This window comes from Pan paniscus, chromosome 8, assembly GCF_029289425.2.
Source record: "Pan paniscus chromosome 8, NHGRI_mPanPan1-v2.0_pri, whole genome shotgun sequence".
NCBI lineage: Eukaryota > Metazoa > Chordata > Mammalia > Primates > Hominidae > Pan > Pan paniscus.
This window is the reverse complement of record NC_073257.2, coordinates 104063964-104082505: the sequence shown is the minus strand read 5'-3', so window position 1 is coordinate 104082505 and position 18542 is coordinate 104063964. Positions and strand designations below refer to the sequence as shown.

The 18542-nt window shown below is 38.8% G+C and overlaps 1 protein-coding gene across 6 annotated transcripts in view; it reads right to left on the bottom strand.

Moving 5' to 3' along the window:
• Positions 1 to 13889: 13889 nt before the first annotated feature.
• Positions 13890 to 18542, bottom strand: part of BTAF1 (B-TFIID TATA-box binding protein associated factor 1) — a 108082-nt gene continuing 103429 nt past the window's right edge. For all 6 annotated transcript variants that reach the window (XM_003825359.4, XM_034931087.3, XM_055093132.2 and 3 more), the window contains 3 exons: positions 17462 to 17621; positions 16914 to 17084; positions 13890 to 15424 (listed from right to left, as the gene is read on the bottom strand). In XM_003825359.4, coding sequence (XP_003825407.1) covers positions 15281 to 15424; positions 16914 to 17084; positions 17462 to 17621 — 475 coding nt within the window. In that variant the 3' untranslated portion in view covers positions 13890 to 15280. The remainder of the gene's footprint in view (positions 15425 to 16913; positions 17085 to 17461; positions 17622 to 18542) is intronic.

The window sequence follows — 18542 nt, the reverse complement described above, 5'->3', positions numbered from 1 at the left end:
CGTCTTCATCATCATCATCATCATTATCTTCATATCAAGTCTGGGGTTCCAAGTGGATCCCCACAAGCTGGAGTGCTGCTGGTCACTGAAACGTAACTGAAATTTATCTGTATTCAGTCCCATTACATAGTAGTATGAAGGGAATAAAATTGAGGTTTGGGCATTGTTTGTATTTAGATAAAGAGGACTTTGCTGTAACTGCAAAAGCACTCATCTCAACGTTTAATTCTGGCCCTCAAGGGTCAGCCCAAGTCATGTCATTTTCTTCTTTGCTGTTACTAGTCAAACCTTTGGGTAAGCTGGTTTGGGCTCAGCTGTTAAGTTTGTTTGTTTGTTTGTTTTTTGAGATGAAGTCTCACTCTGTTGCCCAGGCTGGAGGCTGCAGTGCAGTGGCATGACCTTGACTCACTCCAACCTCTGCCTCCAGGGTTCAAGCGATTCTCCTGCCTCAGCCTCCCAAGTAGCTGGGACTACAGGCACCCACTGCCATGCCCAGTTAGTTTTTGTATTTTTAGCAGAGACAGGGTTTCACCATGTTGGCCAGGCTGGCCTTGAACTCCTGACCTCAGGTGATCCACCCACCTTTGCCTCCCAAAGTGCTGGGATTACACGTGTGAGCCACCGCACCTGGTCTCAACTGTTAAGCTTAAGGGAAACATTCAACTTGTCACCTTTAGTGCAGGCCTGAACCAAATGACTCCCTTTGTAAGTGGAAGAAAAACTCCCTTGGCAAGTCTTAGTCCCTAAAGTGATGAGTTGTGCACCTGGTCTCTTTTTAAACAGACAGGGTCATTTTGCTCAATTTCATTACTTATCATTAAAACCAAAGTGCAGCCAGGCATGGTGGCTCACGCCTGTAATCCCAGCACTTTGGGAGGCAGAGGTGGGCAGATCACCTAAGGTCAGGAGTTCGAGACCAGCCTGACCAACATGGTGAAACCCCCTCTCTACTAAAAATACAAAAAAATTAGCTGGGTGTGGTGGCGCATGCCTGTGATCCTAGCTGCTCGGGAGGCTGAGGCACAAGAATTGTTTGAACCCGGGAGGCAGAGGTTGCAGTGAGCCGAGATCGCGCCGTTGCACTCCAGCCTGGACAGGAGCAAAACTCTGTCTCTAAATAAATAAATAAACCAAAGTGCAATTCCAGTACATCCCCCACTAGAATGACTAACATTTAAAAGACACAAAATGCCACGTGGTAGGGAGGATCTAGATAAGTACTGGTAAAAGTGGAAGGTTATATGTTTAGTCCATTTTCTGCTGCTGTAACAGAATACCAGAGACTGGGTAATTTATAAAGAAAATTGTTTCTCGCCGTTCTGGAGGTCAAAAAATCCAAGAGCATGGCCTTCTTTCTGTGTCATAACGTGGCAGAAGGGCAACTGAGCACTCGAGACAGGGAGAGGTACCAGCGGCCAGACTTGCTTTGTAACAACCCACTATCATGATAACTAAGTCACTCTCTAGATAACAACACTAATCCCTTTATGAGGGCTCTGCCCTCACAACCTCATCACCTCTTAGGTCCCATCTCCCAACACTGTTGCACTGGGGATTAAGTTTCCAACACATGAACTTCTGTGGGCACACATTCAAACCACAGCATGGTACAGCCATTTTGGAAAACATTTATAAAAACTGAATTTGTCTATATCCTGTGACCCACTTTTTCACTCATTGGTGTATGCCCACCAAAAATATGTAGTATGTTCAAAAGACATGTACAAGAATAATCACAGCAGCAGTATTTGTACAGCCCCAAACTGAATGCCATCCAAATGGCCTACAGTATTAGAATGGATACATTATAGCATATCCACATATGGAATCCTACCCAACAGGGAGAATGAAGATCTACAACATGCCACATTACAGAAAGATCTCACACATTTAATGTTGGTCAAAATAAGCCAGATACAAAAAGAGTACACAGTGTATGATTCCATTTATATAAATGTGCAAAGGAGTAACTGCAAGGGGGCTTGAAAGCAGCATCTAGAGTGCTGGTGAATTTCTTGAGTTGGGTGTTGGATATACAAAGTGTGTTCACTTTGTGAATATTCATTGAGTTGTACACTATGATATGTGTACTTGTCTGTAAGTTTCAATGGAGCACTAAAACCAAACAAAACAGGAGCCCTGTGAAAGTTAAAGCAGATATTGGACAAAATGGAATTTTCTTCCAAGCAACCTTCATATAATTCACTTTTTATACTCCTGAAAACCAGATTTCCTTTCTGGCTTGTCATTGCCACCAGCTGCCTACCCAGGCTGGCCTGTTTTCCCAATCACCCCAACTTCAATTTCCTTGCTCCCAGTTTTATTCTCTCCCCACCTTCAGGTTCCTTTCTGTTCTTCCTTAAGCATACCAACATCCTAGAGGGGTTTTTGAAAAAAAAGTTTAGACAATCTGGGAGAAGGCATGGAGTAAAGAAATAAAGTTAAAAATTTCATCCATTAATCTCTGCAGTTGATTCTTGAGTAGTGAGCATCAAACACTGAAAGCTAATGACTCCTGCAGTACTACTGATTTGCCTACACAGCATTTTTTTTTTTTTTTTTTTGAGATGGAGTCTTGCACTTTCGCCCAGGATGGAGTGCAATGGTGTGATCTCGGCTCACTGCAACCTCTGCTACCTGCCCCCCCTCCCACCCCCCACCAAGGTTCAAGCCATTCTCCTGCCTCAGCCTCCCGAGTAGCTAGGATTATAGGTGCCCACCACCGTGCCTGGCTAATTTTTGTATTTTTAGTAGAGACAGGGTTTTGCCGTGTTGGTCAGGTTGGTCTTGAACTCCTGACCTCAGGTGATCCACCTGCCTCGGCCTCTCAAAGTGCTAGGATTACAGGCATGAGCTACCATGCCCAGCCTATACAGCCTTATTTAACATCCAAGATCTATGGGCCCCACTTCTACATTATAGTCTGAGTAAACATTAATTTTGAAATAGATTCATATACAGTTGTAAGAAATAAGAGCGATCCCATGTATTCTTTACCCAGTTTCCTTCTAAAACTTGCAAAACTGTATTACAGTATCACAACCAGAATATTAACATGGATCCAGTAAAGATACAGAACATTTTCATCACCGCAAGGAACACTCAGGTTTCCCTTTTACAGTTACACCCACTTCCCTCCCATTCCACCCTTCTTTACCCCCGGCAACCACGAATCTATTCTCCAGTTCTGTAACTTCCTTATTTCAAGAATATTATATAAATGGAAATAGCAATATATAACCTTTTGGGACTTTCATTTTTGGGCATAATTATCTGGAGATTCATCCCATTTGTATGTATCAATAGTTCATCCCTTTTTTATTGCCAAGTGGTAGTCTGTGGTATGGATGCACCAGTTTGTTTAACGATTTACTTGCTGAAGGACATCTGGATTGTTTCTAGTTTTGGGCTATTAAATAAAGCTGCTATAAACTGTCACGTACAGGTGGCTGAGTGAACATCTCTTCATTTTTTTCTGGGATAAATGCCCAGGAGGGCAACTGCAGGGTCATATGGTAGTCTGAAGTTTAAGAAAGTACAAAACTCTTTTCTAGAGCAAATCTACCATTTCACACATCCACCAAAATATGAGTGATGCAGTTTCTCTGAGTCCTCATGATTTGGTATTGTCACTACTTTTTATTTTGGTCATTCTGATAGGTGTGTGGTAATATCCCAATGTGGTTTTAGCTTCTATTTCCCTAATGGCTAATACTGTGGAACATTTTTTCATGTGCATATCTGCCATTTTTTATATCCTCTTCAGTGAAATGTCTCTATATCTATCTATTTTCTGACTGGATTGTTTTTATCATGTGCTTTTTTTTTTTTTTTTTTTTTTTTTGAGACTGTCGCTCAGGCTGGAGTGCAGTGGCATAATCTTGGCTCACTGCAACCTCACCTCCCGGGTTCAAGTGATTCTCCCACCCCAGCCTACCCAGTAGCTGGGATTACGGGTCTGTGCCACAACACCTAGCTAATTTTTTCTATTTTTAGTAGATACAGGGTTTCACCGAGTTGGCCAGGCTGGTCTCGAACTCCTGGCCTCAAGTGACCCACCTGCTTCAGCCTCCCAAAGTGCTAGGATTACAGGTATGAGCCACCGCGTCAGCCCCTGTGACTATTCTTTTTTTGTTGTTTTTTTTTTTGAGACGGAGTCTCGCTCTGTCGCCCAGGCTGGAGTGCAGTGGCACGCACCCACTACCACGCCCGGCTAATTTTTTGTATTTTTAGTAGAGACGGGGTTTCACCGTGTTAGCCAGGATGGTCTCGATCTTCTGATCTCGTGATCCGCCTGCCTTGGCCTCCCAAAGTGCTGGGATTATAGGCGTGAGCCACTGCGCCCAGCCAATTCTTAAGTTATTTTACAGAGCAATTTAAAAGTGCTCAAATGGTACCGAAAATTGATCAGATAGTACAGAGTTCCCCCAGAGCCTCTCAACATCCTTCCCCCAGTTTCTCCTATTATTAACATCTTCTTGCATTAGTGTGGTCTTTTTTTTTTTTTAAATATAGCTGTGCTTGGAAAAGTAACAGCTAAAATGTGGTACATTTTTAAGGATCAGCAATTGTTTCATATGGATACATTATTATTAACATCCGCAGTTTACATTAGGGTTCACTCTTTGTGCTGTACATTGTTGAGTTTTGACAAATGCATAATTTAACCACCATTATATAATGTCACACAGAAGAATTTAACTGCCCTGAAAACCCCATGTGTTCTAGCTGTTCATCCCTTCTCTCTCCTCTGGACCCCTGGACTTTTGACTGTCACTATAGTTTCAGCCTTTTCCAAAATGTCATGTAGTTGGAATCACACAATATGCAGCCTTTTCAAACTGGCTTCTTTCACACAGCAGATGCATGTAGGGTTCCTCCGTGTGTTTTCCTAGATTCATTACTCATTTCTTTTTAATCACTGTATAATATTTCATTATATGAATGTACCTTTTTTAAAAATCCATTTACCTACTGAAAGACATCTTGGTTGCTTCTTGTTTGGTGCAATTATGAATAAAGCTGCTATAAATAGCCATGTGCTCAAGTTCTTATGCTCTGACAAATATCCATGTGCAGGATTTTGTGTGGTTCTTCTGCTCTGACAAAATAAATATCCATGTGTAGGATTTTGTGTGGACGTAAGTTTTCAGTTCATTTGGGTAAATATCTATGAGTGCTTGACTGTATAGTAAGACCTTGTATTGCTTTGTAAGAAACTGCCAAACTCTTCCAAAGTGGCTGTACCATTTTGCATGTTTCTACCAGCAATGGGTTCCTGTTGCTCTGTATCCTTTTCAGCATTTGGTATTGTGTTTTGCATTTTCACTGTTCTAAGAGGTGTTTAGTGGTATCTGGTGGTTTTAATTTGCAATTCCTTAATGATATGTGACATACAGCATCTTTTCATATGCTTATTTGCCATCTGTGTATCTTATTGGGTGAGGTGTCTGTTCAGACCTACTGCCAATTTTTTAACTGGGTTAATAGTTTTCTTTAGTTTTAAGACTCAACTCAAATTTTTGCAAAATTCGGATACAAGTCCTTTATGTGTTTTACAGATAGTTTTCTGTTTGTGGCTTTTCTTCTCATTCTATTGACAGATTTTTTTTTTTTTTTTTTTTTTTTTTGAGACATAGTCTTGCTCTGTCGCCCAGGCTGGAGTGCAGTGGCATGATCATGGCTCACTGCAACCTCTACCTCCCGAGTAGCTGGGACTACAGGCATGTGCCACCATGCTCGCCTAATTTTTTTATTTTTTACTTTGTAGAGATGGGGTTTTGCCATGTTGGCCAGGTTGGTCTTGAACTCCTGCCCTCAAGTGATCCGCCTGCCTTGGCCTTCCAAAGTGATGGGATTACAGACGTGAGCCACGGCACCCAGCTTAGCATCTTTCACTTAACAGTTATTTTCTTTCACAGATGGTGTCTTTGGTGTTGTATCTAAAAAGCCATCACTAAATCCTAGGTCATCTAGATTTTCTTGTATGTTATTTTCTGGAAGTTCTATAGTGAGGATTTTTGCATTTATGTTCATGAGAGATATTGGTGCATAGTTTTTCTTTCTTGTAATGTCTTTATCTGGTTTTGTATTAGAGTACAGTAGTCCACAATAGTCCCCCCGCTTATTGGTGGTGAATATGTTGACCCCCAGTGGATGCCTGAAATCACATAATACTGAACCCTATATATACTATGTTTTCTCCTATACATACATGCCTATGATAAAGTTTAAGGTTTAATTAGGCACAGTAAGAGCTTAACAACAACTACTGATAAAATAGAAGAATTATATTGTTATGCAAATGTGGTCTCTCTCTAAATCTTTGCCATACCCACCCTTCTTGTGATGATGCAATGATAAAATTCAATGAGGGGAAGTGAGGTGAATGGTGTGGGCACTGTGATGTATGTAGCCTTAGGCCACTTTAACCTGATGATATTAATACCTCAGGGGGATCATCTGCTTCAGGTGATCCTGGATCGTCAAGCTGTAATGGTGTTGATGGCTGGATGTCAGGAGCAGACAATATCAGCCACCATGGGTGGTAATGTATACAGGTTATGAATATCCTAGACAGGATTATTCACACCCGGGTGAAAGGGAGCAGGATGGCAAGAGATTTCATGAAGTTACCCAGGATGGTGCTTAAACTTACAAATTGTTTATTTCTGCAACTTTCTATTTAATACTTACAGACCACAATTGACCACAGGTAACTGAACAAGAGGAGGCCAGGCACAGTGGCTCATGCCTGTAAACCCAGCACTTTGGGAGGCCGAGGCAGGTGGGTCACCTGAGGTCAGGAGTTTGAGACCAGCCTAGCTGACATGGTGAAACCCTGTCACTTCAAAAATTAAAAATACAAAATTACAAAATACAAAAATTAGCTGGGCATGGTGGCACGCACCTGTAATCCCAGGTACTTGGGGGGCTGAGGCAGGAGAATCACTTGAACCCAGGAGGCGGAGGTTGCAGTGAGCCAAGATTGTGCCACTGCACTCCAGCCTGGGTGACAGAACGAGACTGTCTCAAAAAAAAAAAAAAAAAAAAGAAGGAAAGAGCAACCATGGATTGGTGGTGAGGGAGATGCTTCTGTAATGCTGTCCTCATACAACGAGCAGGAAAGAATTCCTTTGGCGTCTATCTTCTGGAAGACACTATAGAGAATTGATATCATTTCTTCTTTAGATGTTTGGTAGAATTCATCTCAGTCTGGAGCTTTCTGTTTCAGAAAATTGATTCAATTTCTTTAGTATATATGGGCTCAGATTATCTATTTCTCCTTGTGTGGATTTTAGTAGATTGTGCCTTTCAAGGAACTGATCCGTTTCATCTGTTGTCAAATTTGTGGGCAGAGTTGTTAATCCTATTCCTTTATTATCTTTTGAATACCCATGTTCTCAATAGGGATGACCTCTCTGATATGAGCAATGTCTTCTTTTTTCTTTGTTAGCCTGGTCGGAGATTTATCCTTTATTGATTTTTCTTTTTCCTATTTTCAACGTCATTTTTTTTTTGCTCTAATTTTTATTTTTCTCCTGTTTGCATTAGTTTTATATTACTCTTCTTTCTCTAATTTCCTAAAGTGAAAGCTTAGGTTTTAGATCTTTCTTCATTACTAACTGCATTCAATGCTATACATTTCTCTCAAGTGCTTTTACCACATCCCATCAAGTTGTATTTTCACTGTCTTCAAAATATTTTTAATTTCTCTTGAGATTTCTTCTTTGACCCACATGTTAAACCCCCAAATATTTGGAGATTATCCGGCTATCTTTCTGTTAATTGATTCGTAGTTTAATCCCATTGTGTCTAAGAGCATACTTAAGTTTGTTGAGGTGTGATGGACCAGAATATGGTCTACCTTGGTCAATGCTCCATGTCAGCTTAAGAAGTATGTTTACTCTTCTGTTGACTATTGTTCAGAAAATCCTTAGGATTTTCTGCCTGTTAGATCTGTCAATTATTGAGAGAAATGTGTGAAGCCTCTAATAGCAGATTTATTTCTCCTTGCAGTTCTGTCCATTTTTGCCCCCACATATTTGGATGCTCTGTTGTTAGGTGTGTACACATTAAAAATTGTTATTTTCATGGAGAATTGGTCCCTTTATTATATAATGCCCCTCTTTATCTCTAATAATTTTGTTATGAATTCTTTGAGCTATCCCAGCTTTCTTTTTGTTAGCAGTTTTCTCGGTCTCTTTAATTTTTTAATTGAAGTAAAAAAAATAAAATTACCTTAACCACTTCTAAGTGTTCCATGAACATGGTACATCTATTTTTGAAGGTCTTTTTGATTTATCTGTTGTATAGTTTTCAGCAGACCTTTTACATATTTTGTAAAACTTTTATCTACTTCCTGGATTTTGTTGCTTGCTAAATCACTTAATTCTAGAAGCTTTTTTGGTAGATTCTTTGGGATTTTCCACCCGGTCATGTTGTTTGTGAATAAAGAAAGCTTGCTTTCTTTCTAATCTGTATTGTCTTCATATTTTTACTGTTACCATACTGGCTAGGATCTAAGGTATATTGTTGGAGCACAGAAAGAGGACAGTATGTATGATTTCAATTTCTTGAAATTTGCCAGAAGTTATGGCTCAGCATAATGGTCACTTTGGGTCCATGTTACCCATGAGCTTCCAAAGAATGTAGAATGTATTCTGAAGTTGTTAAGTTTCTCTCAGCTAGGCGCAATGGCTCACACCTGTAATCCCAGCACTTTGGGAGGCCGAGGCGAGTGGATCACCTGAGGTCAGGAGTTCAAGACCAGACTGACCAACACGGTGAAACCCCGTCTCTACTAAATACAAAAAATTAGCCAGGCATGGGGGCGCATGCTTGTAATCCCAGCTACTTGGGAGGCTGAGGCAGGAGAATCTCTTGAACCCAGGAGATGGAGGTAGCAGTGAGCCAAGATTGCACCATTGCACTCCAGCCTGGGCAACAAGAGCAAAACTCCATCTCAAAAAAAAAAAAAAAAAAAAAAAAAAGTCTCTCTCTCTCTGTCTCTATACACACACACACGCACATATATACACACCTATATATGTGAGTATAGATATGAGTCAATTAAATCACACTTGTTCACTGTACTAAAATTGTCTATATCTTATTGCATGTTTTCTTCTGGTCCACTTGTTTTATTGAGAGAGGTGTGTTAAAATCCCACTATGACCTTGGACTTGTCCATTTTTTTTTGTAGTTTTGTCCATGTTTTTGAAGTGCATATTAATTTAGAATTGCTTTATTCTCCTGGTTAACTGAATCTGTTTTTTTTTTGGATGTATGTTTGTTGTTGTTGTTGTTTCTGAGACTGAGTCTCACTCTGTCGCCCAGGCTGGAGTGCAGTGGCGCGATCTTGGCTCACTGTAGCCTCCGCCTTCCAGGTTCAAGTGATTCTCCTGTCTCAGCCTCTCAAGTGGCTGGGGACTACAGGTTTGCAGCACCATGCCCAGCTAATTTTTTGTATTTTCAGTAGAGACAGGGTTTCGTCATGTTGGCCAGGCCATTCTCAAACTCCTGACCTCAGGTGATCTGCTGGCCTTGGCCTCCCGAAGTGCTGGGATTACAGGTGTGAGCCACCATGTCTGGGCCTGAATCTGTTATCTTTAGGAGATACCCTCTACTCCAAGTAATACTTTTTGCCCAAAGGCTACTTTTTCTAAAATTAATGTAACAATGCCAACTGTTGGCTGCAGTATCCTCCTTCCTCACTGGTCTTTGAGTTTCTCCCACTGTGTCTAGTATGTAGTAGGAAACAATCAGTAAATGTTCATATGACTGACAATTTTTATTCTTAAAATGTGAAATAACCATATGTGATTGTTTTTGTACAGCCATAAACAATATTTTGTTTCTGATCTTCATCTAAATGGACTCAAAGTATACTTTTTAAAAACTCACTGCTGTTTTGAGATTCAACAATGTTTTATTAGTTACTCATTGACTCTTACTGCTCTATAGGATTCCCATTATATAAGTAAACCCCAGGAGCTCTCATGCAGTCCCATACCTTAAAATACTGTCTTCTAAATTTCTCTCTCTAGTCTTGACCTTTTGAGTTCCAGACTCCTATATCTGCCTACCTACTCTGTATCCTTACTTTGATGCATCTAACAGGCACCTCATATTTAACATGAACAAAACAGAATTCTTGACTTCCTACTTTCCACCTCCACCCATCCCCTAATACTCCCTTTTCAGTCTTCCCCATCTCTCCCATAATACATATACCATTTACCCAGCTGTACCAGAACCAAAACTAAGATGGAAACACATGTGGTTTTATGTTGAGGCACAGCAAGGAGGACATACTGACTTGATTGGAGGTAAACATAGTGGGATATGACAAGAGACAAAGTCAGAGGGATGGGCAAGGGCCACAACTTGTAGGGCTTATAGTAAGGAATTTTGATTTGGTCTGAAGATGACAGGACGACACTGGTGGATTCGGCAAGTAAGAAGACCAGTAAGATGACAGTAGTCTAGGAGAGGCAAGGTGGTGGTGGGAAAAGTTGTAACCAAGCGAGTCATAGAGAAACGCCACACTTTGAGACTAATTCAGGAGTCCTTTATTAGCCGGCGACCGAGAGACGGCTAGCGCTCAAAATTCTCTCGGCCCCGAAGAAGGGGCTAGATTTTCTTTTATACTTTGGTTTAGAGAGGGGAGGGGGACCCTAGCTGTAGCAATCTTACAGAAGTAAAACAGGCAAAAAAGTTAAAAAGACAAACGGTTACAGGAAAACAAACAGTTCCAGGTGCAGGGGCTTTAAATTCATCACAAGGTGATAGGTGTGGGGGCTCTGGGTGATATCTGCTGGACACAAACGCGGGGGCTTTAGAGTACTATCACCTGAGCAAATTCCTGGGCACTGTGGACATAGCTTGCTTGCCACAGTACCTTATCAGTTAATTGCACTCTTTGATGTGCTGGGAGTCAGCTTGCACAAGTTAAGTCCTTGAGGAAGGGGGTGGGTAAGGAGCCCTTAATGTCTTGCAAATGAAGGAGCCAAATGGAATCCATCTGGCTTTCTCAGCTAAGAGAGAGTCAATCAGGTTAATACAAGTTACGGTATCACAGAACTACAGTAGTAGCAGTGGAGATGAAGACAGGTGAAGAGATTTGAAATATATTTTGTAGCTAGAGATGGTAGAAACTGTTGATGGATTAGATGCAGGGGCATATAGAAAATAGTCCTAAGAGTGACTTGTCTCTGTTGCCATGATCTCCCTTTCCTTCTGGACCTCCTAACAAGATTCTCTTGTTCAACATTCCAGTTCACAAATTCTCTCTTCAACTGTGTGTAAAATGCATTGAGAACTGTTTCTCATTTATTGGTTTTCAAATGTCTAATCTTTCATAATATTTTCCTATCTATGATTTATTTTATTTGTACTTCTTAAAGAATTCTACTTTTATCTGCTGGCTTTTCCTCCTGTAGATGGTATGTATGTAGGCTTAATCTTTCCTTCTATGATACTCCTATGGGACCCTATTAGAAACTCTCCCTAAAGGGCAGTTTTTGTATTTGTTTCTGCTGGGGTGCCAGAATTGATTTTATTTTCTTGACTTGTGGTTCTTACAGTATAAAACACTTAGCATAAACCCAGACCTTACACTTACACCCATGGTAAAGGCCTGGGATTCTGATTTCATATAGATAACTTTGTGTGTGTGCTCACGGATCTAGTCCTACTTGAATATATGATCTCTTTGCAGATTTATGGAGGGGACTAATTCTCTTGTCTCTACATGGAAATTAGGATCTCAGCCCCTATATTTAATGGAACTTCACTGGTTTTAGTGGATTTATTATAGATTCATAGGAAACCTTTCTTGAAGCAGGAGGTACTTTGTATCTCTTTACAGATGGTGGTTGAAAGTGCTGTGTATAGGCTGGGCACAGTGGCTCACGCCTGTAATCCCAACACTGGGAGGCCAAGGCAGGTGGATCACCTGAGGTCAGGAGTTCAACCAGCCTGGCCAACATGGCAAAACCTTGTCTTTACTAAAAATACAAAAATCAGCTGGGCATGGTGGCAGGTGCCTGTAGTCCCAGCTACTCAGGAGGGCTGGGGCAGGAGAATGGCTTCAACCCTGAAGGCAGAGGTTGCAGTGAGCCAAGATGGCACCACTGCACTCCAGCCTGGGCGACAAGAGTGAAATGCCATCGCAAAAAAAAAAAAAAAAAAAAAAAAAAAAAGAAAATGCTGTGTATAAAGAGGAAACATTTTCTATTAATTGATATAACTCAAGTTTTTGTTTTATTGATTCACTTGATGATTCACTTGAGTCCTCTGGCATCTGATAACAGGTGTACCTGCAATCAAGTTCACATTATTATTATTATTTTTGAGACAGGGTCTTGCCCTGTCACCCAGCTAGAGCACAGTGGTGAAGTCGTAGCTCACTGCGACCTCAAACTCACCTCAGCTTCCTGAGTAGCTGGGACAAGAAAAGCATGCCACTGTGCCTGGCTAATTTTTGTATTTTTTTGTAGAGACAGGATCTCCCTATGTTGCCCAGGTTGGTCTTGAACTCCTGGGCTCAAGTGATCCTCCTGCCTTGGCCTCCCATAGGCATAAGCCACCGTGCCCAGCCCAATTTCACTTTAGACTCCACTGGTGCCAGCATGGGAGGTCTGCAGGACATAGAAGATTCTATTAGGATTAAATATTTAGAACAGATGTGTGATGGAGTGCTTGTTACTTTTGTATAATTTCTATTATGTTCGAATTCCACTTTTGTCTATAAGTGATCACATTCTCAAATAGCTTCAGTGGAATATTTACTTTTGAATAAGTAAGTTCATATAAACCATCCAGAAGGAATAAGGCTATACCAGTTCAATCAGTCCCAACATCAAAGACTTTTACCCTTTCACTAGAATACTTTTTGGAGAAATGTTTGTAGAATAAATAAGCATATACAATAAGCATATATATGAGTGAATATATGAAACAAAAATTATACCCAGGCCCCCAAATGTTAAGATTTTCCTACAAGAAACCCAAATGATAAGACTAATAATCTCTGAATCTATATTTTTAACAGTTTGCTATTTCCTATCATAAAAACACAAAAACCAAGGGAAGTAGTACAATGGATATCTATGAACCCAATTCCCAGTTTAAAATAGTTAACATTCTATCATGCTTGTTTGACTTCCCACACCCATACATTGAAAAAACTACCAAATCATCACATCCATAAAATTGACAGCAGTTCTTTAATATCATTCATTACTCAGTTCAATTCTCCACATCTCTTCATTATTCTTAAGATGTACTACAATGACTGGGTCATTTAATTAAGAATACTTAGTTCTTACCTGTTTACATGTTTTCCTTTCTATGGAAAAGTTGGAATGTGTGATTTACTATTTTACAACTCAAAAGATTATTTTAAAAATGTTATAGCCACTCTAAGTTTTCCTGTCAGCCCTGACTCCTGTTTCCCATTCAGAAGCAACCACACATCATTTTTCTAGTCATCCTTCTAGAAATACACACCTTTTGATTAAACTCTCAGAAAGTTTAAACAGCCTAAATATCTGACTTCTAGCTCTATCTGACATTTCAGATTGGGAAAAAGTACTAACTTTTATGGTGTGATTTCTTTTGCCCCTTCATAGCCCTTTAATGATATATTGCTCTGTACTTAGTCTAAGAAAATATCAATTACTATAAGCTATGTTAAAGAGCTGGTTTATGGAACTAGCAAATAAATAGTTAATAAAAAAATATTCAACTCAAATATACTGAAATGTTCTTCTACATAAAGTTTTGAGTTAAAATCCTAAACAATGAAAAAAAACCTGTATACCTGAATAATCTTTCGCTCTTTCTAGTGACCATTTCCTACAAATAACACACAGTTGCATATATTTTACAGTTTCAATCTTATATTTATTCTCTTGTGGAATGCTAGGTTTAATGTTACAGTATGGTTGTCAAAGCTAATGAAATGTGACAAATGTCTAAATGCTGCAGAACAGTATAATTTTAATTAAACAAAACACCTGTTATTGTACAGCTGAGGTCTGATGGTTGTTAAACTGATGCCTATGTGTATGGCCAGCCACAAACCTTGGGGATGTTTATTACCTGTACATATATATACAAATATATCCCATACATATGTATGCACACAGGCATGTATTAATTTATGCGTGAAACTTATAAAATTATATATACAAACACATACATGCACATCTATCTACATATACCTACCCTCACCATTGAGTAATCAGCCTCATGCCCAATTATTATTGCTGCCCAGTATAACTACATGATTTTAGTGCCAATACCAGGCACCTTTTTGGGTGCAGGATAGGTACATCTATGCATATAGATATGCATATTCATGTATGTTTGTGTATATAAAGAAATTCTCTCTCCCTTTTATGCTTCAGCCATGCATTACTACAATAAACAGTCTTTCCACTGTAGGTGTTGGAATTCTAAACAGTGTAAAATCTACTTCTGGAAAACTGTATATGTTCATAGTTACAAAAAATATATTATATATATGATTGAAACCTATTGAGTACATATGTTATTTGAATCTGGCTATATCGTAGCCATTAGATAAATTAAAAAAACCACCCTCTAAATAGGATGTTATGGTAGCCTTAAATATACCATTACCTGTATTTAGAATAGTTGATATTATATCTTAAAAGTTGAAAAAATGATGTTAAAGATTTGAAAAACACTATGCATCTGCATTAAATATATAAATGTTTCCACCAAGGGCCCGATTAAATTCATTGTCTGACATTTTCATATTCTAAGACTGACCAATATCATAGTCATTATTCTTATATTCTTAAAATTATGGCTCATTAAGGCTTTTATAGAAAAAAAGCCCTATTTTAAATCAATTATAAAAACAAGTTCTATTTAAAAGAAAAAACATATACAAACACTAAAGTACTCATGGATATCATCCTGTACAAAGTGACTAAAGATAGGAGGCCTGTTCCCATTAAGAACACCTCCTGGTAGCACAAATAAACCTGGTTTGGTTCCTCTGCTCTGCAGCTTTTCAGCATGTAAAATTTAAACCATTTCACATTAACATTTAAATTTAATACAGTGCAAATATTTGAGAATAACTTGTTTCCCCCAGTGAAACAAGAGCTAGCATTATGCTGAATATTCTCCAGATCTATTTACACATTGAGTTAAAAGTTCACCATAAACTTAGAAATTTGCTGAATATCAGCAGAAATGTAACTGAACTAGCAGCAATTGCATTTACAATATTTGATAGTTACTTGAGAGAATGCATAAAATTTTCCAGGCTGTACTCTGAATCATACTGCTCTTGATCCCAAAGATCACTCAGGTTTTCAAGAATTGATTTCATACTTGCTTTCCCAGAAGTAGAGGTGTCAGCTTTTTCTGCTTTGCCATCCTTAAGAAAAATTGGCAAAAAAAAAAAAAAAAAAAATGAGAGGTTAACTTCACAAATTGTATTTTCCTTTAAAATCACACTTGTTTCTAATACAATTATTCAACAGAATTGAGTACTTCAAGTGATGGGGAAATTCATGATCTCCAAATACATTTATTTGTCAGTTTTTTATTTGGAAAGAACTTCAAAATTATGGAAGAATTATAAGAACATAACAAAGAACTTATTTGCTTTATCATTCTCTCTCCCCATTTATATATGTGTATGTATATATGGATGTCAGAAATATAGTTAGATATCAGTTTTTTCCCTGAACAATTTGAAAGAAAGTTGTAGACATCATGTCCTTTTATCCTTTGAGAGGAATCAGCATGTATTCCTAAGAACAAGAATATTCTCTTACATAACCATATAAAGATCAGATTAAGGAAATCTAACACTGATATTAAAATGTTCTAATATACAGTCTGTTTTCAAATTCTGCCAATTGTCTAAATAGTGCCTTTTATGGCAATAGGCCATTTCCCTAAAATATCCCTCTGAGCCCAGTTCTGGTCACTGAAAGTCACCCATAAGAAGATTCCTTCAAACAGAATAAAAGCTATTTGAAGACGGCTATGCATGTTTCTTTGAGCCTTCTTTTTTCTATGTTAAACATGTCTCATTCTTTCAACTTTATCTTGACTTTCAATATGACATGATTGAAGAACCTGCCTCCATTCTGGCCACCAGGGACTTAATTTGTTACCATTTAAAATGTAGCTCCCCAAACTAGACATATTTCAAATGTGGTTTAACATACACATAGTATGGCAGAACAATTTTCTCTTACTTGAAAGTACACTTCTGTTATTACAGCTAGTTTTAATCATCATATACCCCACCATAATTTATACTAAGTATGCAGTGGATTTTCTGAACCTATGTAGGACTTTAAATCCAACTATATTGGTTTTACAATATTAGACTCACTAATATTTCCAAGTGGTGCATCCTTTTGATTATAGATTGTTATCTGATGTATTAGTTCCATCATCTGCAATAACAATGGCTACTATTTATTGAGAATCTACACTAGATATCCTTTCTGACTGCTTACATATATTATCTTACCTCACAACCATGTAGTAAAATAGGTATAGAAGCTCAGAGAGATAATCTGCCTAAGGTAACCAGTTAACAGGAGGCAGGGCCAAGAACTCTCACCCATGAGTCTTACTGACTCCAGTGATAAGCTGTGCTTTAGCAGAAAAGGACTAAGGAAAGAAACCTTGTGGCAAGACACTGAAGACATCAATGAAAAAAAAAATCAAAACTTCACACATCCCCTAGTATGCTGCAGAATTTATCTAGGCACCAAAAATTCCCTCCAGTGGTGATCTCATGGATACTAAAGTAAACGCATTTTGCTGCTCCTTTAATACTTTCAACTTAGGAGTCACAGGAAGCCTGTGACTCAAAGATACAACAAATTGTGTAAGTTCTTTACCTTATCAAGAGTAAACAGATCAAGAAGCTGATCAGTCCCCATGCTCTGCAAACTAGAATTCTCTTGGCTAATAACAGTATTCGCTATGTTCATCTTGAATTTCTGCAACCCCATTATTTTTTCTTCCAATGTTCCTCTGGTTATCAATCGGTATACGTTAACCACACGTTTCTGGATAAGAAAAACAGTTAAGCAACCGTAACACATATTATGCTTTGAGGTTCCAACGAGTCAGAGGGCTTGTAGACTTGTACTATTTTATACTACCTAATTAGGGTTGGATTTTTATTTTGTCTGGCCACATGAGCTCAAAATGTGTGCAGCAATCACAGAATATTAGGGATGAACAGTGATCCAGGTTTTCCTAAGTGCTAGCACCTCATTTAATGCATGAGGAAGTGATATCACAGAAGAGTTAAGTGATCGTCCAAGGTCATAACACATGTATGTTAACACCAGAGCAAGAACTAAACCAAGGTTTCCTATCTTTCTGGGGGAGTATATTTTCATGCACAGGTTAACATCTGTGAGGTAAAATTGACTTTTACCTGCCCAATACGATGGGCCCGGTCCATGGCTTGTAGATCTCGCATAGGATTCCAGTCATGCTCCACAAATACTACTGTGTCAGCGCCTGTCAAATTAAGTCCCAGGCCACCAACGTGAGTGGTAAGTAACAGAACGTCTATAGATGGGTCATTATTAAACCTAAAAGTAGATAACAAAAATAAAATTAGTCCATTCCTAAGTCCTATAACAGAAACTGTTAATAAAAATTAAAGAGCACAAATGAAAATGCTGCTTTAAAAATCCACAATAGGGATACTTACGTGATCATCTGAGAAAAATATCCTCTCAATATGTATAACGTTTTTAGTAAAAGAGGGCATTCCAAAGCTAGTCAGGAATTTCATAAATACAAAATAAGGCAAACTGCATTGAATTTAGTAACATCAGGTAAGGACTAACTTGCAAAAATATAATTAAATGCTAATTATAATTAAGATAAACCCAACTATGAACCTTTAAAGTATGGGGACAGAGAAGTGTGAGAACAGGCTAGACTTTCATTCAGGGAAGACAGAAGGTGAGAGTGTTAGGGTTGCTACTACTGTACTAGTCCTAGAAGACACTGACAAAGGATATCTAGTAACTTCTAGGAAAAAGAAAAAACTAACATTAAAAATAGCAGCTACCAAGCTACGATTTATTATCCTTACTACAAGTCAAGCAATAGTCTTTGTACTTTATATGCATTATTTTATTTAATTGTTACAATAGCTCTATAAGGGTATTATTACCAATATCCCTATTTTAGAGAGACTGAGGCTGTGTGAATGATAAACAGGCTCAAGAGAACACTGCTTAAATAGCAGAGCCAGGAGTCAAACCTGAGCCTGTCGGCTTCCAAAGTCCCTCCCCGGGTCTCTAACTTTATTGTGCCTAATGATCTCTTAGGGATGCTTGTTTTTTTTTTTTTTTTTTTTTTTGAGACAGAGTCTTGCTCTGTTGCTCAGGCTGAGGTGCAGTGGCCCAATCCAATCTCTGCTCACTGCAACTCTGCCTCTCGGGTTCAAGTCATTTTCCTGCCTCAGCCTCCAGAGTAGCTGGGATTACAGGCATGTGCCA